The 22543-nt window shown below is 44.9% G+C and overlaps 1 protein-coding gene across 1 annotated transcript in view; it reads right to left on the reverse strand.

The window, feature by feature from the left end:
* The window catches only part of CLUAP1 (clusterin associated protein 1), a 58874-nt gene extending 38884 nt beyond the window's left edge, over window positions 1-19990 (reverse strand). The window contains exons 1-5 of the mRNA XM_044305027.1: window positions 19899-19990; window positions 16296-16407; window positions 12187-12271; window positions 1571-1750; window positions 586-681 (exon numbers count right to left, since the gene is read on the reverse strand). Of these exons, the coding sequence (XP_044160962.1) occupies window positions 586-681; window positions 1571-1750; window positions 12187-12271; window positions 16296-16407; window positions 19899-19920 (495 nt within the window). The 5' untranslated portion in view covers window positions 19921-19990. The remainder of the gene's footprint in view (window positions 1-585; window positions 682-1570; window positions 1751-12186; window positions 12272-16295; window positions 16408-19898) is intronic.
* Window positions 19991-22543: the final 2553 nt, after the last annotated feature.

The raw sequence follows: 22543 nt of genomic DNA on the forward strand, positions 1-22543 counted from the left end.
ATCACGAGCCTAAAGCACTAGGAATAAAATGCATATAGTACCTAACCACAAAAATGTCATCATTAAAGGGGTTTTCCTGGGAGTATAATATTGATGACCTACCCTCAAGATATGTCAATATGTGATCCAAATCCTGGCATCATTGCCGATCTGCTGTTTGAAGAGGCTGTGGTGCTCCAGTGAGCGCTGCAGCCTCCTCATAGTATAGCAAGAACAGCGCCATCCATTCTATAGTGGACGTGCTTGGTATTAAACCCCAGCCCATTCAATGAATGGGACTGAGCTGCACATAAGCCATGTAACATCACTGGCCTTAGAAGAGGCTGCAGCACTCAATGGAGCACTGCGGCCTCCTTCAATAGCTGATCAGCCGGGGTGCCGGGGGTAGAACCCCCACCAATCAGATATTGATAACCTATCCTGGTGAAAGGCAATCAATATTCTACTCCCGGAAAACCCCTTTAACCCCTAAATTACCTGGGGTCACAAGGGAAAGGTTTTCAGCACTCTTTTAAACCAGCCTTTCATTTCTGACATATCGATATTTCTATCCCACTGTCTCCGAAAATGGAGTTCATTACTTACTCGCAGGTCAGCCTCATTGCCCAAGATGTCATACAGCAATGCTCCCTTCGAGGTGATTTCAGATGCAAGTTGTCGGGCCATCTTCAAGTCAGTAATCTGAAGAAAAAAGGTGACATGCAGTGATAATTGTGACCGATAACACCCGGAGCCAACAGCAACATGTTAAGTGTGGACACAACAATGTGATGCGAATAAACTTAAAGTCTAGGTACACCTTTGGGAGCAATTTTTTTTTATTATTGCACTGTACCTATTTTGAGCTAAAAATCTTTTTTTCAGTTGGTCTTTATTAAAAATGTTGAGCCCCTTTCTCTGTACAGTCTTAAGATTCTCTAATAGCAGGCTCTGTATTTTCACGGTGTTCTGTCAGGCAGCTCAGCAGACGGACGGCTCCTTATCTCTGACATCCTAAACACTCATTGTAGCTCAGTTCTTATCTTACTGATAAGTGTTTATGACCCTTTAGTAATTTAGAGATAAGGATTATTAGATGTCCAGCACAAAGTAAAAGTACAATTCACACAGCTAGACAAACCGTTAACCTTTTTGTGACAGAAGGACTATTTTCTAGAACAATTGAAAAAAATGATTTTTAGCCCAAAACTAGTAAAATGCAAATCATAAAAAAAAATGCTCCCAAAAGGTGCACATAGCCTTCAGAGGGTTTCTCCGAATTGTACAATTGCAGCTTGTTAGAAGGGTTCCTTGACAATAAACAGACTATAAAAGGACCCTTATGCTGTGACCTCCAGCGATCAGCGAGGCAAACTGGTAGCCAGTGTACAAATTCCCTGCAGCACCACCACAGGAGAAATTAGGTATTACATTCAAATGAGTGAGCTGGCTGTGTAATGCAGGACAGGACGGGTCCTCCAGGGCAAGAGATGCTCTTTGCAACTGCTCTCAACTCCAGGGCCAATGTGATCACCATTACAGTTCACACTGTCATGACCCCCTCTCCACTAGAAAATCCAACAATACTCACTTTGGTTCCTAAGTCAAACTTGAAGGTGGTCGTGTCCTCTTCCCCAATCTGAATGTTATCTATGCCTTTGGTTTTCATTGCATTGTACAACACGGTGGTGACCTTCAGCAGCTCCTTCACAGAGTAGCCGTCGGCCTGGTACAGCTTCTTGGTGTTCAGCTTGATGTGAGCTTTTGTGGCCTGAAAAAAAAAAGTGAGAGAGGAACCTCACTGTGTACTTCTGAATTAGGGCTCATGCATGTCACCATAGTATGGTGCTGTAAAGTGGCACCTGGACAGTTTGACTTTGGGCTAGTCCTAATTCACCATTGAATCCCTACAGGGATCTGGACTTCGCTGCAGGGGATCCACCAGGCCGCCACAGAGTGTGAAGCACCAGGGTGTCAGGCAATACTCGCAGTCGGTAAACAGGTAGGAGTCAGGGCAGGCATTGTTTATGCAAATCCATGAAACTATCCAAGGTCAGAGGAAGCAGCAAGGGTTCAGTACAGTAGATAGGCTGAGGTCAGGGAAGGCAGCAGAGAATCAGAGTCAGTTAACAGGCAAAAGTTTGGTATACAGGCAGACAGCCAGAATAGCAAACCTTCACTAGTAAACTAGGAACCTAAGCTCAGGCACGGAGTGAGAGGGCAGAGCAGCATTTACAGCAGAAGCAGCCGGGCAACTGTACACAGAGCAAGGAGAGGAGGGGAGTGGTGGTCAAGTAAAGAAATCGCACTAGTTCAACAAAAAATGTTCCCAAAAAAAGTAACAGGGCAGTAACGGACACAGGTCACTGATGTAACACAGGGGATTTGGAGCTCTGTATCAGACTGCTGTGCAGATATATTAGTGAATAAGTACACATTAGTCATTCACGTTAAGGGGGGCTCAAAATTAATAGGGCCACCAGCAGTTACGAGATCCTTACATCTAAAACTGCTTTTTTTTCTCTTTCTTTTTTTTTTTTATAAAAAAATATTAAAATCAAATGTAGAATTTTTAACCTGGCTCCTTTGATTTGCCTTAAAAGCGAACGTTTCGGCGGATGCACAGAACATAATGTCATACGCACACAAAGAGAAGCCACAGGATCACCGCGTCCTCCTGATTAAAAGGTGCATGGACTGTGAGACATCGGCAATTATTATAATAATGAGACCCCAAACATCAAAACTAATCATCTCTCTTTTTTTCCCCGTACGTAATTGCTCAGGAAGACTCTGATTAATCGATGTAGGAACTCTATAGGGGAATATAGGGCCTACAACGGATTCCTTAGAAATGTAACTTAAGATATACAAACTGTACATATAGCTTTGTATCTTGATCATCCGGTGATAGAGTCATTATATGTGATCCAAGAATGCTAAGGATGTCAAGGGCCAACCTGCCACACAAGACTACATTAAAGCATGGGTGTATAATATATATAAATGCCCAAGATCAAAAAGTCTTCATACAACATCCAGTGAATGAGAAGCAGAAAACCAGCTCCATGATGACGGACATGGCAAGCGATCTTCCCTCAGCTAGAATTTATAAGGGTCACTTTATAACAGATAGTATATTATAGCCTAGAGAACATCTCTTCATTAAGATGGTTCCAGGTCCACCGTGAAGGCCTAAAACACTAAGTGGTGTGTACCACGAAATGGATCTTGATGTTTTGTGAGGTGACCCAAATGTTCTTCTTGAAGAAGCCACACGTCCATATATCAGTTTCGACAAGTGGCTTTATCCGACCGGGATATTATAGTCCAAATAACTATTATTCTTGTCATCAAGTTGATTCTGACTCATCCATATGGACTGTGTTTCTTCTAAAGGGTTAGTCCCAACTGGGGATCCATTGGTTGTCAGTAGAGATGAGCGAATTTCATATTTTGGAATTCGTTCACGATTCGTTTACTGGTAAAAGGTGAATTGCGTTATGGATTCCATTACCACGGACCATAACGGAATTCTATGACGCAATGCCTTTAGAGGCATTCCGTTATTCATTCTGTCATAATAGAAGTCTATGGGCTGCAAAATGGATCCGTCCGTTTCCGTTATGCAGGGGAGTCCTCTCCTGCATAATGGAAACTGGACGGATCCGTTATGCAGCCCATAGACTTCTATTATGACGGAATGAATAACGGAATGCCTCTAAAGGCATTGCGTCGTAAAATTCCGTTATGGTCCGTGGTAACGGAATCCATAACGCAATTCACCTTTTACCAGTAAACGAAGCGTGAACGAATTTCATAAGCGGAAATTCGCTCATCTCTAGTTGTCAGGTTATCCCCATATGTCTGACAGCTGAAAACTCCAGTGGCCGCTTCAGGAGAAATGTAATATACATAGTAGTATGGAGTGATCAGGTTGGGTCCTCCAGATCTGGAGTTGTGGCCACCATTTCTGGTTCATTGTGTGGACCTCTCTCTAAGTCTCCTACATGCTCTAAATGGACAAACTGACAAGGATGCTCCTAATGGAAAAACCTTGATTGCGGTGATAGCGCCCCTCCATGCTGCTGATGGCCCTTCTCTCTTTCCATAAAAGGTGGCTGTGCAACCTAAATAGCCATCAGCCAAGCCCTAGTTTGCCCCAACCTCCCAACCTCAGCATACACAGGCTCAGCCAAGCATACACGTGTACTTGTTTTAACGTGAATTTGACGATTTGAGAATAAATAAGCTCAAACAGGCTAAGTGATAAAATTATTTACCAAGTGTGATTAAATAGATATAAACAGATAAATCACATACAGAATAGTAAAGGTAAATAATAATCAATCAAGTGACCTGCAATACAATGCAATGGGGGGGGGGGGGGGCTCATGCTGCCATGTTGAAGCACACACTTAGGCCTCTTGCACACGACCGCATGCCCTCCAAGACATACGGTCCGTAAGCGGGCCATATGTCCCGGAGCGGCATTTATCGTGCGCACGGGAGCGCACAACATCATACATTACGATGATGCTGTGGACGTCGGGCCGCCCGCGGGGCTATTGTCCCGCACTTATAAGATCATATGAGTGAGGGACAACAGATGCTGTGTACTCCCGTGTGCACGATCAATGCCGCTCCGGGACATATGTCCCGCTCACGGACCGTATGTCTTGAAGGGCATACGGTGGTGTGCAAGAGGCCTAAGTGTGTGCTACAACATGGCGGCATGAGCTCCCCTCCCCCTTATTGCATTGTATTGCCACTTGATTGAATATTATTTACCTTTACTATTCTGTATGCGATTTATCTGTATATATATATATATATATATATATATATATATATATATATATATATTTAATCACACTTGGTAAATATTTTTATCACTTAGCCTGTTTAAGCTTATTTATTCTCAAATCATCAAATTCACGTTAAAACAGTACTCCATATGGAGAGAGGAGTAAGTTGCGGGCAGTCAAATCTGATGGCCATTTTATTTCATTTTGTCAGTACAAAGAATTGGGCATGTTGAAATCCAACTGCCCGATCCCTTTTTCCTTCCAACATCTTCTGTCAGGGGAGAGTTCAAACACCACCATACACATTAAACGGCTAGTCAGTCCTTCGAAAATTGGCAGGTTTGGCTGACACTCATCTAAAGTGCATGCCCACCTTAACCCTCTAAAATAATTACTTTTCCACTTGTCCAATGACCTGGTTCTTCCCTGATCATCTCTGCCTCACGTTGAAGAGCGACTTTCTCCATGCTGGAAGCAATATTTTTTCTGCCTCGTTTCTTTACTCTTCAGTTCCCTCATCCGTACCGAGCCTCAGTAAATACCATCTCCTTAGTTTTTAATGTTTTCATTACACTTGAAGGCTTTCCTAGATCTTTCATCCTTGATCTGGATGTCTTTCCTGCACGTTTTTGACAGCTGGATCTTTCTCAGTACAGCCTGCCATTCTTAAAGGGGTTTTCTGGGACACAGTGGGCCCTGCAAACCCACCCTAATTACACAGTACACGTCTGTAGGAGAAAACCTGTAATATACTTAAAGGAGTCTCTGTCAGCACGATCAACCCTATTAAACCAAGCATACTGCCTGGTAGGGCTCATCATGCTGATTAAAACAACAACTTTTTTTTGTCTGCATGCTAAACAGCTGCAGAGATATCTACGTTTTTATTCATATGCAAATTAACAAGTTGGAGCCCCAGAGGGCAGGGCTGTATCCTTGGAGCACTGCTTTTGTAACACACTGTCACTCGCGCCTCCAACTGATTGATAGGGCTAGACATCAACATGCTGCGGGCAGACCTCTGTCCTAGCATGTACATATCATATACACTACTTATTGTAGCCTCACCATTTCGGGGACAGGGGATTTCTATGCTTAGAAAGCTAATATACATATTCCTTCTTTAATAATAGGCACAATATAGGATTATAATGAAACCAGTAATATGTGTTAGCTTTCTAAGTATAGAAAAACCCACAGTCCTCAATATGGTAAGGCTGTAGTGAAAGTCTATATCCTTATCATATTGAAAAAAAAACTTGTTATACTTAGAAAGCTAATACATACTGCTAGTTTCTTTATAATCATATATTGTGCCTGTGAATAAACCAGCAATATGTTGTATGCTTTGTTTCTAAGCATAGAAAAACACTATTCTTAATATAGTAAGGCTAGGCTTTAATAATGTGTTAAATGAGGGAGCCAAAAAAATAACAGAAAAAAACATATATAAAAGTCTCTTATGACTTGAACTAACGATCTCTACATGCAAGCCTTACCATATGGTGAAGAATGTTTTTTTTCTATACTTAGAAAGCTAATACATATTGAATTCTTTATAATCATATATTGTGCCTATAAATAAAGCAGTGATATGTATATTAGCTTTCTAAGGGTACTTTTACACTCGCGGCAGAGGATTCCGGCAGGCAGTTCTGTCGCCGGAACTGCCTGCCAGATCCGTCAAAACGTATGCAAACTGATGGCATTTGTCAGATGGATCAGGATCCTGATCCGTATGATAAATGCATTGAAATACCGGATCCGTCTCTCCGGTGTCATCCGGAAAAACAGATCCGGCATTTTTTTTTTCTCATTTCTTGCGGTCTGAGCATGCACTGACCCAATGCTGGATCCGTTTTGTCGGATCCGGCATTAATGCATTTCAATGGGAAAAAATGCCAGGTCCATTCTGGCAAGTGTTTCGGAATTTCGGACGGAGATAAAACCGCAGAGGTATTATTTCCATCCTGAAAAGGCAAAAAGACTGAACTGAAGACATCCTGATGCATCCTGAATGGATTGCTCTCCATTCAGAATGCATGGGGATAAAACTGATCAGTTCTTTCCCGATATTGAGCCCCTAGGACGGAACTCAATGCCGGAAAAGAATAACGCTGGTGTGAAAGTACCTTAAGACATGGAAATCGACTCCTTTCATTATGGTAAAGCTACAGTACGTAGTGTACATGATATGTACATGCTAGGACACAGCTCTAGCACACAACGCTGCCTTCAGCATGCTGATGTCTAGCCCTGTCAAACAAGGGGAAGAGCGTGCAGAGCACAGGGGTGTTACAAAAGCAGTGCGCCAGGTGAGCTCCCCCTCACCTAGGTCACCCGCCAGGTGAGCTCCCCCTCACCTAGGTCACCCGCCAGGTGAGCTCCCCCTCACCTAGGTCACCCGCCAGGTGAGCTCCCCCTCACCTAGGTCACCCGCCAGGTGAGCTCCCCCTCACCTAGGTCACCCGCCAGGTGAGCTCCCCCTCACCTAGGTCACCCGCCAGGTGAGCTCCCCCTCACCTAGGTCACCCGCCAGGTGAGCTCCCCCTCACCTAGGTCACCCGCCAGGTGAGCTCCCCCTCACCTAGGTCACCCGCCAGGTGAGCTCCCCCTCACCTAGGTCACCCGCCAGGTGAGCTCCCCCTCACCTAGGTCACCCGCCAGGTGAGCTCCCCCTCACCTAGGTCACCCGCCAGGTGAGCTCCCCCTCACCTAGGTCACCCGCCAGGTGAGCTCCCCCTCACCTAGGTCACCCGCCAGGTGAGCTCCCCCTCACCTAGGTCACCCGCCAGGTGAGCTCCCCCTCACCTAGGTCACCCGCCAGGTGAGCTCCCCCTCACCTAGGTCACCCGCCAGATGAGCTCACCCTCACCTAGATCTCCCTCCAGATGAGCTCACCCTCACCTAGATCTCCCTCCAGATGAGCTCACCCTCACCTAGATCTCCCTCCAGCTGAGCTCACCCTCACCTAGATCTCCCTCCAGATGAGCTCACCCTCACCTAGCTCTCCCTCCAGATGAGCTCACCCTCACCTAGGTCACCCGCCAGGTGAGCTCCCCTCACCTAGATCTCCCTCCAGATGAGCTCACCCTCACCTAGATCTCCCTCCAGATGAGCTCACCCTCACCTAGATCTCCCTCCAGATGAGCTCACCCTCACCTAGCTCTCCCTCCAGATGAGCTCACCCTCACCTAGATTTCCCTCCAGATGAGCTCACCCTCACCTAGATCTCCCTCCAGATGAGCTCACCCTCACCTAGATCTCCCTCCAGATGAGCTCACCCTCACCTAGATCTCCCTCCAGATGAGCTCACCCTCACCCAGATCAGCCTACAGATGAGCTCACCCAAATCATCCTCCAGACAAGCTCACCCTCACCCAGATCAGCCTGCAGACGAACAAACGCTTGTTTTGTTAGCTGATCACTTCTTTCATGTGGCACCAAAAATGTAGCTGATTTTGTTGGCCTCTCCCTGTCGCATGAGCAGATGAGGTAGATTCAGGAGTCTGCGCATGCACCAGGCAGAGGAATACTTCTGGCTCCGTACACAGAGAAAGTGAAGTCCCGTCCATAGCCCCGGTCAGAAATCTGGTAAAGCATGGGACGTCAGCGGAAGATGAATTTTCAGAACAGGAGCGTCACATCACCGGATGATCCACACAACTTCTGAGTGTTCAATGGGCTCTAACAGCATGATCAACCCTATTAAACCAGGCGAGCTGCCTGATAGGGCTCATTGTGCTGAATAAACGATACCTTTCTTTTGTCTGTACGCTACACAGCTGCAGAGATTTCAGAATTTTTATTCATATGCCAATGAGCATATCGTAGCACTAGGGGTTCCGGGTTGAATCTTCGGCGGTTGACCTGGGTGAGCTCGTCTGGAGGGTCATCTGCCGCATGTTTACACGGGACAATGATTGGGAACCAGGCGTCTTTCGATTATTATCTCTACTAAAAGGCTGCAGTACCACAGCTCGGCCCGTCCGGCTGCACAGATTTGAAGGATTTTACTTACAATGGCAGCAATTTTCGTTAATTTTAAGCAATTGCTATGGCTCACTTACATGAGGTGATCACGAAATGATTGAAATTAATTGCATCCAAAGCAGTAATATTGTACCAAGACCCCCTCCACCCCCCGCCGCAGACTGACAGGTATTGTCACCAAGAGATGACAGCTCTACTGTCCCCAATCTAAACATCTTCCTCCTTCCTTACTGAAGACATGACTGGGCCCCACAGCAAATTTTTGTGAAACTTCTTCACAAAACCCTCCTACCGTGCCACCCGCCACTCCTGAGGCTAGTCCAGATCGCTCTCAGAGACAAGGCCCAGCAGCCGCTTCATCCGTTTCCTACAGTGTCACTGAATATAATGTAATTGCATTATAGTATCACTGCCTTCTCAAACAGCTGATCGGTGGGGGTCCCAGATAGGATAGGTCATCAGTATAAAAATATCCGAAAACCCTTTTAAAAATACAGAAAATATTGGGGGGGCTACATATGGGCGATGTGTAATAAAAGTAACTACAGATACAGACTATACCGCTCTCACAAGATGTTATTCTGAGCGACGCAGACTTGGTCTCTTGTGATAGCGGGTCTCACGTCCTCCACGGTCTCCAATCTCATATGAACACAATGAAGCACCGTCTACTGATCCAGGTGAGGAAGAACTATAAGGGGGTGTAACAAGAAAATTGGGAAAAACAGCGAGGAGGAGAAGCCTATAGCTTATCTGGTTAAACTGTACTAAAGTGGGGATCATCATATAATCCTCAGCCAATCCTTGATTAACTTGGCGCACTGTGGAGGGGTTGACCTCTGGGACCCCCACTGTTCTGGAGAGTAAAGAGACTGAGGTCAATGGAAGTTTTGGTGCAGTTCTCTATACAGTTCAGGGAGGGAAGGGATGCAAATGAGCTCTTAACAAGCTCGGCCTCTGATGCCACCAGATGTAAGGCAGCTATCCTATGAGTCAACATTCAGCTCTTAAAATAAGCCTTGAGACATGACTTGGATATTAAATAAGCCAGCATCTCATCTGCAGACAGCTGTTTCGAGGTGATTGCCCGTCATCAGTGCAGAGCAGAGAGTACTGGCTTAACTGGGTGAGAGGCCTGTGTCCGGGTCAGGGGGGAACTAACCCTCCTTAGGGAGAGAGCGCCTTAATCAGTGTGAGGATACTTATAGGCCATAAATATGGCCTATAAAAGTCTCCTCACACTGATTAAGGTGCTCTCTCCCTAAGGAGAGTTAGTTCCCCCCTGACTCTATACAGTTCAGGTATGGGGCAGTCAATGACGTAACTACCACAGAGACAGATCTTGTAACTGCTATTGGGACCGGGATGAGAGCGCTCAGCAGTTAAAGGGCATCTGTCAGCAGATTTGTACCTATGACACGGGCTGACCTGTTACATGTGCGCTCTCTGCAACTGCCCTGCTCTCTGCACTTTAATTGACAGGGTCAGATGTGAAAACATCATCACACCTGGCCCTGACAATCAAAGTACAGAGGGGGCGGTAGTTGCAGAGAGAGCAGAGCCTCCAGGTGTAATGGCAACGCCCCCATTGCTCCTAGAGGTTCATTTGCATAAATTAGGCTACTTTTACACTAGTGTTTTTGCTGGATCCGGCAGGGCTCAGCAAAAACGCTTCCGTTACTGACAATACAACCTTCTGCATCGGTTATGAACAGATCCGGTTGTATTATCTTTAACATACCCAAGACGGATCCGTCATGAACTCCATTGAAAGAGAATGGGGGACGGATCCTCATCCCAGGACGGTAAGAAAACCGCAGCATGCTGCAGTTTGCTCTCCGGTATGAGAACGGAACGGAATTCATTTTGGAGCATTCCGTTCTGTTCAGTTACGTTTTGTCCCCATTGACAATGAATGGGGACAAAACGGAAGCGTTTTTGACGGATCTCAATACTGGAAAATAGAAACGCTAGTGTGAAAGTAGCCTTAAAACATAACATCACACATCACAGCCACTATATAATGTACGGCGCTGTGCTTGGTAAGCTGCAAGAAGGCCGCGGCAGTACTGCTAGCACCTTTTCAAACAGCTAATTGTCAGGGGTTCCGGTAGTCGTAACCCTACCAATCTCAAATTGATGACCTATTTTCATGATAGGTCATCAATATATAAATCCCAGGGAAACCCATTAAGTCCTTCTCTCGCTTCCAGGCATTCTCTCTCTGCAGTCGTCACTATGGGGCGCTCAGTGTGAACAGATTTTACAGTTTCTATGGAGTTCAATGGTAACTGTATATATACTCCAAGCTCCCCCTAGTGGTGGCTGCAGGTAGCCAGTTTTATCATGTAATGTGTGAAGTAGGAGATTTTGAATAGTATGGGGGGAGAGATTTACCAGTTTATTTATGCCAGCTGTCTGGTGTAAACAGGGGAGAAAGAGTGCACAGGGCGGAGGTCATACTAAGTTTTGCTATGGGGCTGTACGATATCTGTGCAAGCTCCTGGTGGCAGTGCGGGTAGACAATGCGAAGGAGCTGAAGTGCTGAGGCCCCCTTTAGTCTTAAAGGGGTTATCCAATCCTATAAAAGCCCCACCCTATGCTGGGCCCCCCACGCTGAATATACTTACCTGGGTCCCCGCTCCCTGCGCCACTGCTGGTCCGTGCACCGCCGCTGCTGCTGCTTCTACCCGTGCACGGGTGAAAACATCCGGTGTCAGGGGAGCAGCCAATGGCAGGAGGTGACGGGGACGAGTGACCCCTTTAAGATCCACACTGATCAATCAGATGACAAATACTATAGATCTTAGTAGAGTGAGAAAACTAAGAGGGAGCGACCACACATCAGACACTTCTTCACCAAAGAACTGAAATAAAACAAGCATCTTGGTATTTCAGTGTAGAGAAGGTGACGCACACGGCTCAATCATCCAGAAGTTCTTATCAAGATATGATATTGATGATAGCTAATTGCTCGGACGCATTCTCGGACATGAGAAGCTTTGATTCCCCGGGGCGCCATTTATAGACTGGTAAGGCTGCTCAATAGATGGCCTTAGAATCAAACAGTAGGGAATGTGAATCCATGCAGCAAATCAGAATAATGGCTCTCTTCTATATTCATGACATTATATAAGCACAGATAACTTATAAGTGACCTGAACACACATGTTCAAAGCTTGTAAAGTACCGTAAAGCAATGTGGTCCAACATCTCGGGGTCATGACGAAAGTCACTGATGTGTACATGCAGCCCCCCCATGAGGGAGGAACACGTGCACAGGGTGCTATCTGACGTGCATCAGTTTTACAATGCAGAAAAGTCATATAAATAAGGCTTATCTAGGAGACAGGGGGCACAAATTAAAATCTATTACAATCAGACCAGAGAGTGACAATAACCTTACCATGGACTGTGCGACCGCCTTAATGAAGAAAACCCTGTCCTGCTCCGTGTCCACATCCACAGGTAAGGTCATGTTAGGCTCATACCTGGATAGGAGACAATATAAGCAAAGTGATAGAAATGTCAACACAACGTAGTTTAACTATATACAGTATCCACGTCTAGCTCTGAGCAGCTTTATAAATGCCTCATATTACTTATCCTGAGTTGCATCCTGTATTATACTTCAGAGCTGCACTCACTATTCTGCTGGTGCAGTCACTGTGTACATACATTACTTATCCTGTACTGATCCTGATCTACATTCATCATACTTCAGAGCTGCACTTTTTATTCTGCTTGTGGAGTCACTGTGTACATACATTATATTACTTATCCTATACTGATCCTGAGTTACATCCTGTATTATACTCCAGAGCTGCACTCACTATTCTGCTGGTGGAGTCATTGTGTACATAGATTACATTACTTATCCTGTACTGATCCTGAGTTACATCCTGTATTATACTTCAGAGCTGCACTCACTATTCTGCTGGTGCAGTCACTGTGTACATACATTACTTATCCTGTACTGATCCTGAGTTACATCCTGTATTATACTCCAGAGCTGCACTCACTATTCTGCTGGTGCAGTCACTGTGTACATACATTACTTATCCTGTACTGATCCTGAATTACATCCTGTATTATACTCCAGAGCTGCACTCACTATTCTGCTGGTGCAGTCACTGTGTATATACATTACTTATCCTGTACTGATCCTGAGTTACATCCTGTATTATACCCCAGAGCTGCACTCACTATTCTGCTGGTGCAGTCACTGTGTACATACATTACTGATCCTGTACTGATCCTGAGTTACATCCTGTATTATACTCCAGAGCTGCACTCACTATTCTGCTGGTGAAGTCACTGTGTACATACATTACATTACTGATCCTGATTTACATCCTGTATTATACTCCAGAGCTGCACTCACTATTCTGCTGGTGAAGTCACTGTGTACATACATTACTTATCCTGAACTGATCCCGAGTTACAACCTTGCAGAGCAGTCACGTGCACTGTTTTATCACAAGTGTGGGGTGGACCTTACTATATCGAGTACCATTACAAAGTACAGCAATTACGTCCTGTACTGATCCTGATCTACCTTCTGCATCGTACTCCAGAGCTGCACTCACTATTCTGCTGGTGGAGTCACTGTGTACATACATTACTTATCCTGTACTGATCCTGAGTTACATCCTGTATTATACTCCAGAGCTGCACTCACTATTCTGCTGGTGCAGTCACTGTGTACATGCATTACATTATTTATCCTGTACTGATCCTGAGTTACATCCTGTATTATACTCCAGAGCTGCACTCACTATTCTGCTGGAGGAGTCACTGTGCACATACATTACATTACTTATCCTGTACTGATCCTAAGTTACATCCTGTATTATACTCCAGAGCTGCACTCACTATTCTGCTGGAGTCACTGTGTACATACATCACATTACTTATCCTGTACTGATCCTGAGTTACATCCTGTATTATACTCCAGAGCTGCACTCACTATTCTGCTGGAGGAGTCACTGTGTACATACATTACTTATCCTGTACTGATCCTGAGTTACATCCTGTATTATACTCCAGAGCTGCACTCACTATTCTGCTGGAGGAGTCACTGTGTACATACATTACTTATACTGTAATGATCCCAGTAGGATATATCCCCAAATGCAAATAAGTTGTGCAGCCTGGGAGATTTCATTTCCAAAGGCTGCAGTATAGAGAGTGCAGCTCCGGATACTCAGCATTGTGCTGTAGGAGCATGATATACTAACTGGTTGCCACTTCCGCCACGACAGGTGGAAAGAGGCTATGAAACTGCATTTATGAATAAGCAGATTCTCATCGCATCTGAAAAGCAGAACATTGAACCCAATGACAGTTTCAAAAACTCCGGCGACAGAAATCAGAAGTAAGAAGAGGGAAGTGATTGACGCCTTTTCACTTTCTAACAAGAAGCCTAAGGGCTGTTTCACACGAGCGGATGCCGTGCGTGACATCCGCTCCGTGAAAGAGTGCCAAGACCCGATGGACAGAAGAAGCACGGAGCATTAACATGACTGATAACGCTCCGTGCCTCTCTGTGACCTCTTTACTACGAAATCACAGCGATAACTTTATCTCACTGTGATTTCGTAGTAAAGAGGTCACAGAGAGGCACGGAGCGTTATCAGTCATGTTAATGCTCCGTGCCTCTGCAGTCTGCATCGGGTCTTGGCTGTCTTTCACGGAGCGGATGTCACGCACGGCATCCGCTCGTGTGAAACAGCCCTAAAAGTGAATAATTACAGATCCATTTATAGAAAACCTCATTAATGCCTTAGCTGGAGATCGTCCTGACGTGACTGCTCCTCCTTCTTTAACGGCGGCTCAGCGCCCATCCAACTGCACACGTCTGACAGTCTGGTTGCTAGGGACGCACTGCCTAACAACCGTGCACACGACATATGGATGCAGAAGGATGTCTTCAATTGTCCTCTACTCTCGGCTGTACAATGCAAAGCATTAAAGTTAACAGGGCCGCACAAAATGCGGACGCAATACGGTATCCGTATTTTGTGGATCTGTGATTTGCAGACCGCAAAATCCATACGTACATCCATAGCAACCAGCTTGTCTCAAGTCCCACGTCTCAAGGCTAAATTGTGAAATAACTAAGGACAGAAGGAAAACCAGGAAAATAAAAAAATTAAAAAGTTACCAACATTTGTGTTGGTCAATTTGGGGCATTCCCGCAGGACACGCCCCAAACCTAATCAGAAACACCCACTTATGGGCATGGTTTACATACGTCCTACCCATTTCTGGGACCAGGGTATGCCGAATTTGTCTCTACAAATTTGGGACAATCTCAACAAAATCTGCAACTGTTAGCAACTATGAAAATAAGGTGAAATAAATTGAAAGGCGGTTTAGTTGCGGCCAATCAGAAAAGACAATATAGTGGAGTTAAAAATTAAAGGGGTTTTCCAGGATTTTTGATGTTGATGGCCTATCCTCAGGATGGGCCCTAAAGGGGTTGTTTCATCATGGACAATGGGGTCATATCGCTAGGATATGCCCCCATTGTCTTATATGTGCAGGTCCACACCTATATCGAGAACGGAGCCCTGCAAGGTGGTGGCTGGAGGACTCCGGTCCGGCCACCACCAAGCCGGCTCCCCATAGAAGTGAATGGGAGCGCACCGCGCATGCGCAGCCCCATTAATCTTCCTTTCTATGGGACCGACGGAAATAGCCGAGCCAGTGCTTGGCTATTTTCGCCAACCCCATAGAAAATTAATGGAGGGCTGCTGCGCATGCGCGGTGTGCCCTCCTTCACTTCTTCACTTGCGGGGCTCCGTTCTCGATATAGGTGCGGGTCCCACCGGTGGGACCCGCACCTATAAGACAATGGGGGCATATCCTAGCGCTATGCCCCCATTGTCCATGATGAGACAACCCCTTTAACGGAGCAATTGTTTTATGATTGCATGTTTTCTTTTTCAATTGGTCTTTATTAAAAATATCGAGCCATTCTGTCACAAAGGGTTAACTTTTTCTAGATGTGTGACTGGTACTTTCACTTTGTGAGGTCATCTAATAAACCTCTAAATTACTAAAAGGTCATAAACACGTATTTAAGCCACATTCGTATCAGTAAGATAAGAACTGAGCTATAATGACTGTTTATAAGGTCAGAGCAGAGATAAGGAGCCTGTCAGATACCGGACTGAAAACAGACAGCCTGCTACTAGAGAATCTCAAGGCTGTACAGAGAAAAGGGCTCAACATTTTTAATAAAGACCAATTGAAATAATGATTTTTAGCTCAAAATGAGTAAAATGTGATAATAATAAATTTTTTTTTAAATTACCCCCAAAGGTGTACATAGCCTTTAAATATCTGCGGTGTAGTTCCAGCAAAGACTTCGTCTTATTAGGAGGAGTTGCAGGGTGTCAGACCCCCACCAATCTAATACCAATGGCCTATCAATATAAAAATCCTGGAATACCCCTTTAAGGCTGAACTGTGATTGGCTGCTATATTAAAAAAATATATATTCTGTACCTTTTCACCAACCAAATAAGCACTTCGGAGACCAGAGGAAAGTTGGGGCTGCGAAAATTCTCCATGGAGATGAGGCGAGGGTAGCCAAGCGCCCGCATCATTTCTGTGAAATCTGAGGAAAGAGGAGAAAACGCATAGATTACATGCATGCTTGTACATGTTTCAATAAACTTTATTTACAACACACTGGAGAACAATACAGAATGCAGAACTCCTTGAGGCCCCTCTTATCAGAACAGGTGTAGTCATGAGCGGAGTGATCTCAAACTAGAGCAGGGCATTGGAGAGTGATCATTTATCCCCCTGGCCCTGAAAACCCATCAGCAGAATACAGGCTGCCGCTTACAGCAGCAGTCAGAGTCTGATTCCATCATCACTGCTTGGCTCTCACTCCTTCTCGGATGGCGAGCGCCATAATACTCTTTAATGCACTCGTTATAATGAGAGGGAGGAGTTCATTAATGTAAACCGCAGAACGTTCTCTCCATGTGGAAAATACGTAAAGTGCTTTTCCTCCACTGCACCGGCGAGCCTCCGATGTGCGGTAAATCAGCCATAATTATCACCCTGAAGAATTGTATATACACTTAACTTTCTCCGTTCAAGGACTCCAATAATAACGTGCAAGGTGTTAACCCCCTCCCCTCCACTATAAAAATCATAATCCCAAAGGGTGCTGTCATGGGGGCCCGCGGCCATCTCATACACTACAGCTGTGGAGGAATTACTGAAGGGTGCTACCTTGGCATCCGGCAGCCATGTCACACACTACAGCTATGGAGGAGATTATTGAAGGGTGCTGTCATGAGGGTCCACAGCCATGTCATAAACTACAGCTGTGGAGGAGATTATTAAAGGGCGATAACATAGGAGCCTGTAGCAATGTCATACACTACAGCTGTGGAGGAATACTGAAGGGTGCTGTCACGGGGGCCCGCAGTCATGTCATAAACTACAGCTGTGGAAGCAATTATTGAAGGGTGCTGTCATGGGGGTCTGCAGCCATGTCATACACTATAGCTGTGAAGGAGATTATTAAAGGGAGATGTCATGAGGGCCGGCAGCCATGTCATAAACTACAGCTGTGGAGATGATAGAAGGGCGATGTCATGGAGGCCTGCAGCCATGTCATATACTACAGATGTGAAAGAGATAGAAGAGATTATTGAAGGCCGATGTCATGGGAGCCTGTAGCAAAGTCATACAATACAGCTGTAGAGGAAATGACTGAAGTGCGATGTCATGGATGCCTGGAGCCATATTATACACTACAGCTGTGGAGATGATAGAAGGGTGATGTCATGGGGGCCTGCAGCCATATCATACACTACAGCTGTGGAGATGATAGAATGGCGATGTCAAGAAGGCCTGCAGCCATGTCATATACTACAGCCATCAAGGAGATTATAAGTATATGCTTCTGATGCCATTATGATCATTCATTATACCACACTGTGTTGTTTTATTGCCTTTTTTTGGGCTTGTAAAAAACCGCTGTGCACATATCTGATGTGGCATTTTCTAGTCACTCAACATTTTTTTCAGACATTTTTTTCCCATCATGTGCACCGCCGAGGCCAGTTAAGGACCGCGGTGGTCCACATGACAACTGACTGGACGTCACAGTTCTGGACCACAGGGGACTAGCAGCAGGTATGGGCCCCTCAGCCCTGGAACATGCTGCTTGGAAGAGGTGGGTAACTTTTTCTTTATTGATCTGGCTCTTAAAAGGGGATGTCCACAATTTTTAAATACCAGCCCCTTGCCAATGAACCAGCTCCACTGGTCCCGGGCTGTCCTCACTGCACTCCAATCCCTGCAAGTAAACTTTCTGCATGGACGGGGTCCCCAAGCGGCACATGTGATTCCCCTCCGTGCCCGAAGTGCAGCGATGGAGCTGGAAGCGAGCGCTGGAGAGCAGGTAAGTACGCTTCTCCTACGTCCTAAACTCTCATTGTAGTATATCAGGAAGACAGGCATATGTCGCCCATAGGGTCCATACTGCATACTGTACCTTTGCAGTGGGTTGACAGATAGGTATGCCGACACCTACCTACCTGGGGACACCCTTCAGGTGAATGTAGCCCCATGAATATATATTACATATAGAGGCCAGAAGCAAGTTTTTTCCAAGGATGCTCCCATTTTTGAGAGGAACTTAAAGGGGTTGTCTCACTTCAGCAGAAGTCATTTATCATGTAGACAATAATAATACAAGGCACTTACTAATGTATTGTAATTGTCCATATTGCCTCCTTTGCTGGCTGGATTCATTTTTCCATCACATTATACACTGCTCGTTTCCAGGGGTTATGACCACCCTGCAATCCAGCAGCAGTGGTCGTGCTTGCACACTATAAGAAAAAGCGCCGGCCTCTCTGGTAGTTGGGACCGTGGGAGTGCACATAGGTCGGTGCTTTTTCCTATAGTGTGCAAGCACGACCACCACTGCTGGATTGCAGGGTGGTCGTGACTAGTGATGAGCGAACCTCTGTTTTAAGTTCGGCGTCTAAAGTTCGGCTTCCGGTTAGCGGAGAATCCCGATCTGGATCCGGATATGGATTCCGACTTCCGTTGTGGTCCGTGGTAGCGGAATCAATAATGGCCGATTATTGATTCCGCTACCACGGACCACAACGGAAGTCGGAATCCATATCCGGATCCAGATCGGGATTCTCCGCTAACCGGAAGCCGAACTTTAGACGCCGAACTTAAAACAGAGGTTCGCTCATCACTAGTCGTGACCCCTAGAAACGAGCAGTGTATAATGTGATAGAAAAATGAATCCAGCCAGCAAAGGAGGCAACATAGACAATCACAATACATTAGTAAGTGCCTTGTATTAACTTTCTCTACATGATAAATGCCATTTGCTGAAGACAACCCCTTTAAGCTGGGCACTTTTTTTTTTAGGAGAACACCTGGGCCATCCACCTACTGTGGCACCGGATGGAGGCACGTATGGCGAATGTTACAAGGACACTGGAGACAGCCACTTATGGGGCATTTTACAAAAGTCTGAGGTGGGCAATTTAACAGGTCATCTAAGGAAGCCATTTTTGGGGGGCACAGGCGGCACCAGGGACTATTTTAGGACAATTAAAGGGCACTGTTGGTAGGTTCTGTGGCTTACTATCGGGAACATGGAGGACAATGACGACGCTAATGTGACAAACCTGTGCTGCTCCTGGTAATGCATGACTGCTAAGAGAGAGACTGATATATTGGAGGATATGTTTTATATAGGGAAAGCAACTTCAGGCACCCTAGCTGTTGAGAAACTACAACTCCCAGCATTAACACTAGAAGGTGTGCATGCTGGGGGTCGGAGTGTCACAGCAGAAAAAAAAAAATACCAGTCACAACATAGGAGTCATATCAGGCAAATAGTTCAGGCCCCTATCAACCAATCAGATTGCGGCTTTCATCAAGCAAAGCAGAGAGCAGGGATCTGATTGGTGGCCTCTCAAACAAGAAACATCATCAGAGCGCTCTCCTGTGACGTCATCCACCCTCAGCGCTGTATCTGAGGCGCCCAGGATGGCGTGAATTATAGCTATAGAGCGAGGCTAGGTAGAAAAGAGGATAAGACGCAGCTCTTACTCCTTAGATCCCGGTAAGACATGGTGCCGTGTCCCGCTCCACGATAAGATGACTGCAGCGACTAGGCCGTTACCAGGTGGAGGCGTTTCGCTGCCATGACAACTAATGCGGGTACGGATGCGCCCTCAGACCAGAAAGCAGCGGCGCGAAGGCTTGAGCATGCGCATTGTGTGTATATATATATATATATAATTTTTATTATTATTATTATTATTATTATTATTATTATTATTTCTTTATGGTAGTGAAGTTTGGTCGCCTGCAGGCGGGGATGCAGGAACTGAGTATGAAGCCAAAACCTCTGCAGTGCCCCGATAACAATGCCGGCAACAGTTCCTAATAAAATTAGGCTTGCTGTTTGCATCCTATGTGGTTATTTTTCTGCGTTATCTCTGTACTGTGACATCACTGTGTTTATTATCCCTGCACTGTGACATCACTTTATTTATTATCCCTGTACTGTGACATCACTGTGTTTATTATCTCTGTACTGTGACATCACTGTGTTTATTATCCCTGCACTGTGACATCACTTTATTTATTATCCCTGTACTGTGACATCACTGTGTTTATTATCTCTGTACTGTGACATCACTGTGTTTATTATCCCTGCACTGTGACATCACTTTATTATCCCTGTACTGTGACATCACTGTGTTTATTATCCCTGTACTGTGACATCACTGTGTTTATTATCCCTGCACTGTGACATCACTTTATTTATTATCCCTGTACTGTGACATCACTGTGTTTATTATCTCTGTACTGTGACATCACTGTGTTTATTATCCCTGCACTGTGACATCACTTTATTATCCCTGTACTGTGACATCACTGTGTTTATTATCCCTGTACTGTGACATCACTGCGTTTATTATCCCTGTACTGAGACATCGCTGCGTTTATTATCCCTGTACTGTGACATCGCTGCGTTTATTATCTCTGTACTGTGACATTACTGTGTTTATTATCCCTGCACTGTGACATCACTTTATTTATTATCCCTGTACTGTGACATCACTGTGTTTATTATCCCTGTACTGTGACATCACTGCGTTTATTATCCCTGTACTGTGACATCGCTGCGTTTATTATCCCTGTACTGTGACATCGCTGCGTTTATTATCCCTGTACTGTGACATCGCTGTGTTTATTATCCCTGTACTGTGACATCACTGTGTGTATTATCTCTGTACTGTGACATCACTGTGTGTATTATCTCTGTACTGTGACATCACTTTATTTATTATCCCTGTACTGTGACATCACTGTGTTTATTATCTCTGTACTGTGACATCACTTTATTTATTATCCCTGTACTGTGACATCACTGTGTTTATTATCCCTGTACTGTGACATCACTGCGTTTATTATCCCTGTACTGTGACATCGCTGCGTTTATTATCCCTGTACTGTGACATCGCTGCGTTTATTATCTCTGTACTGTGACATCACTGTGTTTATTATCCCTGCACTGTGACATCACTTTATTTATTATCCCTGTACTGTGACATCACTGTGTTTATTATCCCTGTACTGTGACATCACTGCGTTTATTATCCCTGTACTGTGACATCGCTGCGTTTATTATCCCTGTACTGTGACATCGCTGCGTTTATTATCCCTGTACTGTGACATCGCTGTGTTTATTATCCCTGTACTGTGACATCACTGTGTGTATTATCTCTGTACTGTAACATCACTGTGTGTATTATCTCTGTACTGTGACATCACTTTATTTATTATCCCTGTACTGTGACATCACTGTGTTTATTATCCCTGTACTGTGACATCACTGTGTTTATTATCCCTGTACTGTGACATCACTGTGTTTATTATCTCTGTACTGTGACATCACTGTGTTTATTATCCCTGTACTGTGACATCACTGTGTGTATTATCCCTGTGCTGTGACATCACTGTGTGTATTATCCTGTACTGTGACATCACTGTGTGTATTATCCCTGTACTGTGACATCACTGTGTTTATTATCTCTGTACTGTGACATCACTTTATTTATTATCCCTGTACTGTGACATCACTGTGTTTATTATCCCTGTACTGTGACATCACTGTGTGTATTATCCTGTACTATGATGACATCACTGTGTGTATTATCCCTGTACTGTGACCTCACTGTGTTTATTATCCTGTACTATGATGACATCACTGTGTTTATTATCTCTGTACTGTGACATCACTTTATTTATTATCCCTGTACTGTGACATCACTGTGTTTATTATCCCTGTACAGTGACATCACTGTGTTTATTATCTCTGTACAGTGACATCACTGTGTGTATTATCCCTGTACTGTGACATCACTGTGTATATTATCTCTGTACTGTGACATCACTGTGTTTATTATCCCTGCACTGTGACATCACTGTGTGTATTATCCCTGTACTGTGACCTCACTGTGTTTATTATCCTGTACTATGATGACATCACTGCGTTTATTATCCCTGCACTGTGACATCACTGTGTGTATTATCCCTGCACTGTGACATCACTGTGTTTATTATCTCTGTACTGTGACATCACTGTGTTTATTATCTCTGTACTGTGACATCACTGTGTGTATTATCCCTGTACTGTGACATCACTGTGTGTATTATCCCTGTACTGTGACATCACTGTGTAT

Source organism: Bufo gargarizans, chromosome 8, assembly GCF_014858855.1.
Source record: "Bufo gargarizans isolate SCDJY-AF-19 chromosome 8, ASM1485885v1, whole genome shotgun sequence".
Lineage (NCBI taxonomy): Eukaryota > Metazoa > Chordata > Amphibia > Anura > Bufonidae > Bufo > Bufo gargarizans.